The sequence below is a fragment of the Pavona decussata genome, unplaced genomic scaffold (assembly GCF_977016875.1).
Source record: "Pavona decussata unplaced genomic scaffold, jaPavDecu1.1 SCAFFOLD_122, whole genome shotgun sequence".
NCBI classification, from domain to species: domain Eukaryota; kingdom Metazoa; phylum Cnidaria; class Anthozoa; order Scleractinia; family Agariciidae; genus Pavona; species Pavona decussata.
Window position 1 is genome coordinate 67,501 of NW_028145536.1, and position 1,563 is coordinate 69,063.

The window sequence follows — 1,563 nt, forward strand, 5'->3', positions numbered from 1 at the left end:
GAAAATTTTCGCGTGTTTTTTTCCACTAATTGAATTTAAAATTCATTCACTGTGCATGCCCGAAAGGTAACGACAGAACCAACCAACCAAGTGAAAAAGTCCACCATCGCTATAACTCGTTCGTTTCGCATGCGCGCATTCACGAGTTACCCCTTGCTACTTTTCTCCCCTGCCCTCCTCCCCAAACTTGCCGCTTCTCGCTGTTACATTGTCCCCTACTCCCGCTCACTGTTTCCTACCTTTTCCTGCGCTTTAGCTCCTCTGCTCTCTTCGCCTTAATTCCAACTCATCCATCGATTCCCAGTTGTCAGTGAAAGAAAGCAAGGTTCAAAGGGCTTTTATTGATCTCCTTACTCTTTATTATAACAACATTGATTGAGCCGCTAACATAGCCCTTCATTCTACAGCCTACTAGTATGATCGTGGTGCAGCAGCCGGAATATCCGATGGCGGTAGCACAGACCACAGTGACCACCCACCAGGGGTATCCACCGCAGCAAGGCTACCCAGGGCAGGAGCCAATTGAGGCTTATTCCCCGGCAGCAGGAGCCCCTTGTCCAGATTGTGGTGCCCCAAAAAAGCAGTAGACATCAAGTGGCTCAAACAACCTGATCCGGTCTTTTGTTTTGTAATTTAGTCTTGTACCAATACTTGAGTAAGCGTCTTTTAGAGTAGGTATCCGATCAGGTGTGTCAAAAGTAGAGCCACTCCGGACTCACTCATTAGAATAGGACTTCAACATTTCAGAATCATTCAAGTTTGTAATCAACTCCTTAAAAAAAATAGTCCTAGTTTCATGGCCATTACTTAACTTTTTAACGACTTTTGCTTGCATGAAAGCTTTTTTTTCCCGTGCATTCATAGTTGACACGGTGGCCGTTCTTTTTTTTCGTCACTGCGTTTTTCCTAAAGCTGGATTTTGTACTTGTCGGTTGCAGTATAATGTTTTTAAGTGTAGTAAAGTAATTATAATTTGTACGAATGCAGCTTCGTCCCCAATCGTTCTTTGTAAGCGATCGAACGTCACGTCACCCTGGAAGCTGATCGAGAAGACGCGCTTATTGCGCTATCGCTCTGGGTCCCAAGCCTCAGACAGGCAGCTCGGCAAACTCAATCAGCGCGATTAGCCCTGGGGATGAGGCTGATATATTGGGAGTACGACAATGAGAAGATTAGCTGTCCCTCGTCCATCGAGGCGTGTGTGTAATAAAGCTGCACATGTTCATCAAAAAGTGGTTTTCCACTGCATGTGCGTGCTTGCCTATTGTCTACTTAGGCCTACTCACTGTTATGTTTGGTTAATCGCTGTTTCCGATGAGATCCGTTTCGACTTCGACTGCAAGGTTCCAATTGGCACAATAATTTTTCTTAATTTTTTATGCTTGGTACGCTTGCCGCTTGGCGCAAACTCTTGTACTCCACGGTCCGTCTTGTGACTCTCTTTAATTCTCTTATTGATAGATGATTATTTACAAAGTATCGACCTCGTTCATGATGCATCACAGAAGAAGAAAAGATTCCGTATACGCTTTTATGACATCCCAAGAGATTTCCGTCCCTAAT

At 44.5% G+C, this 1,563-nt stretch overlaps 1 protein-coding gene across 1 annotated transcript in view; it reads left to right on the top strand.

The window, feature by feature from the left end:
* LOC146469478 (uncharacterized) overlaps positions 1 to 1,122 on the top strand; it is a 12,333-nt gene extending 11,211 nt beyond the window's left edge. The window contains exon 5 of the mRNA XM_085123087.1: positions 408 to 1,122. Coding sequence (XP_084979213.1) covers positions 408 to 587 — 180 coding nt within the window. The 3' untranslated portion in view covers positions 588 to 1,122. The remainder of the gene's footprint in view (positions 1 to 407) is intronic.
* The last annotated feature ends 441 nt before the right edge of the window (positions 1,123 to 1,563 follow it).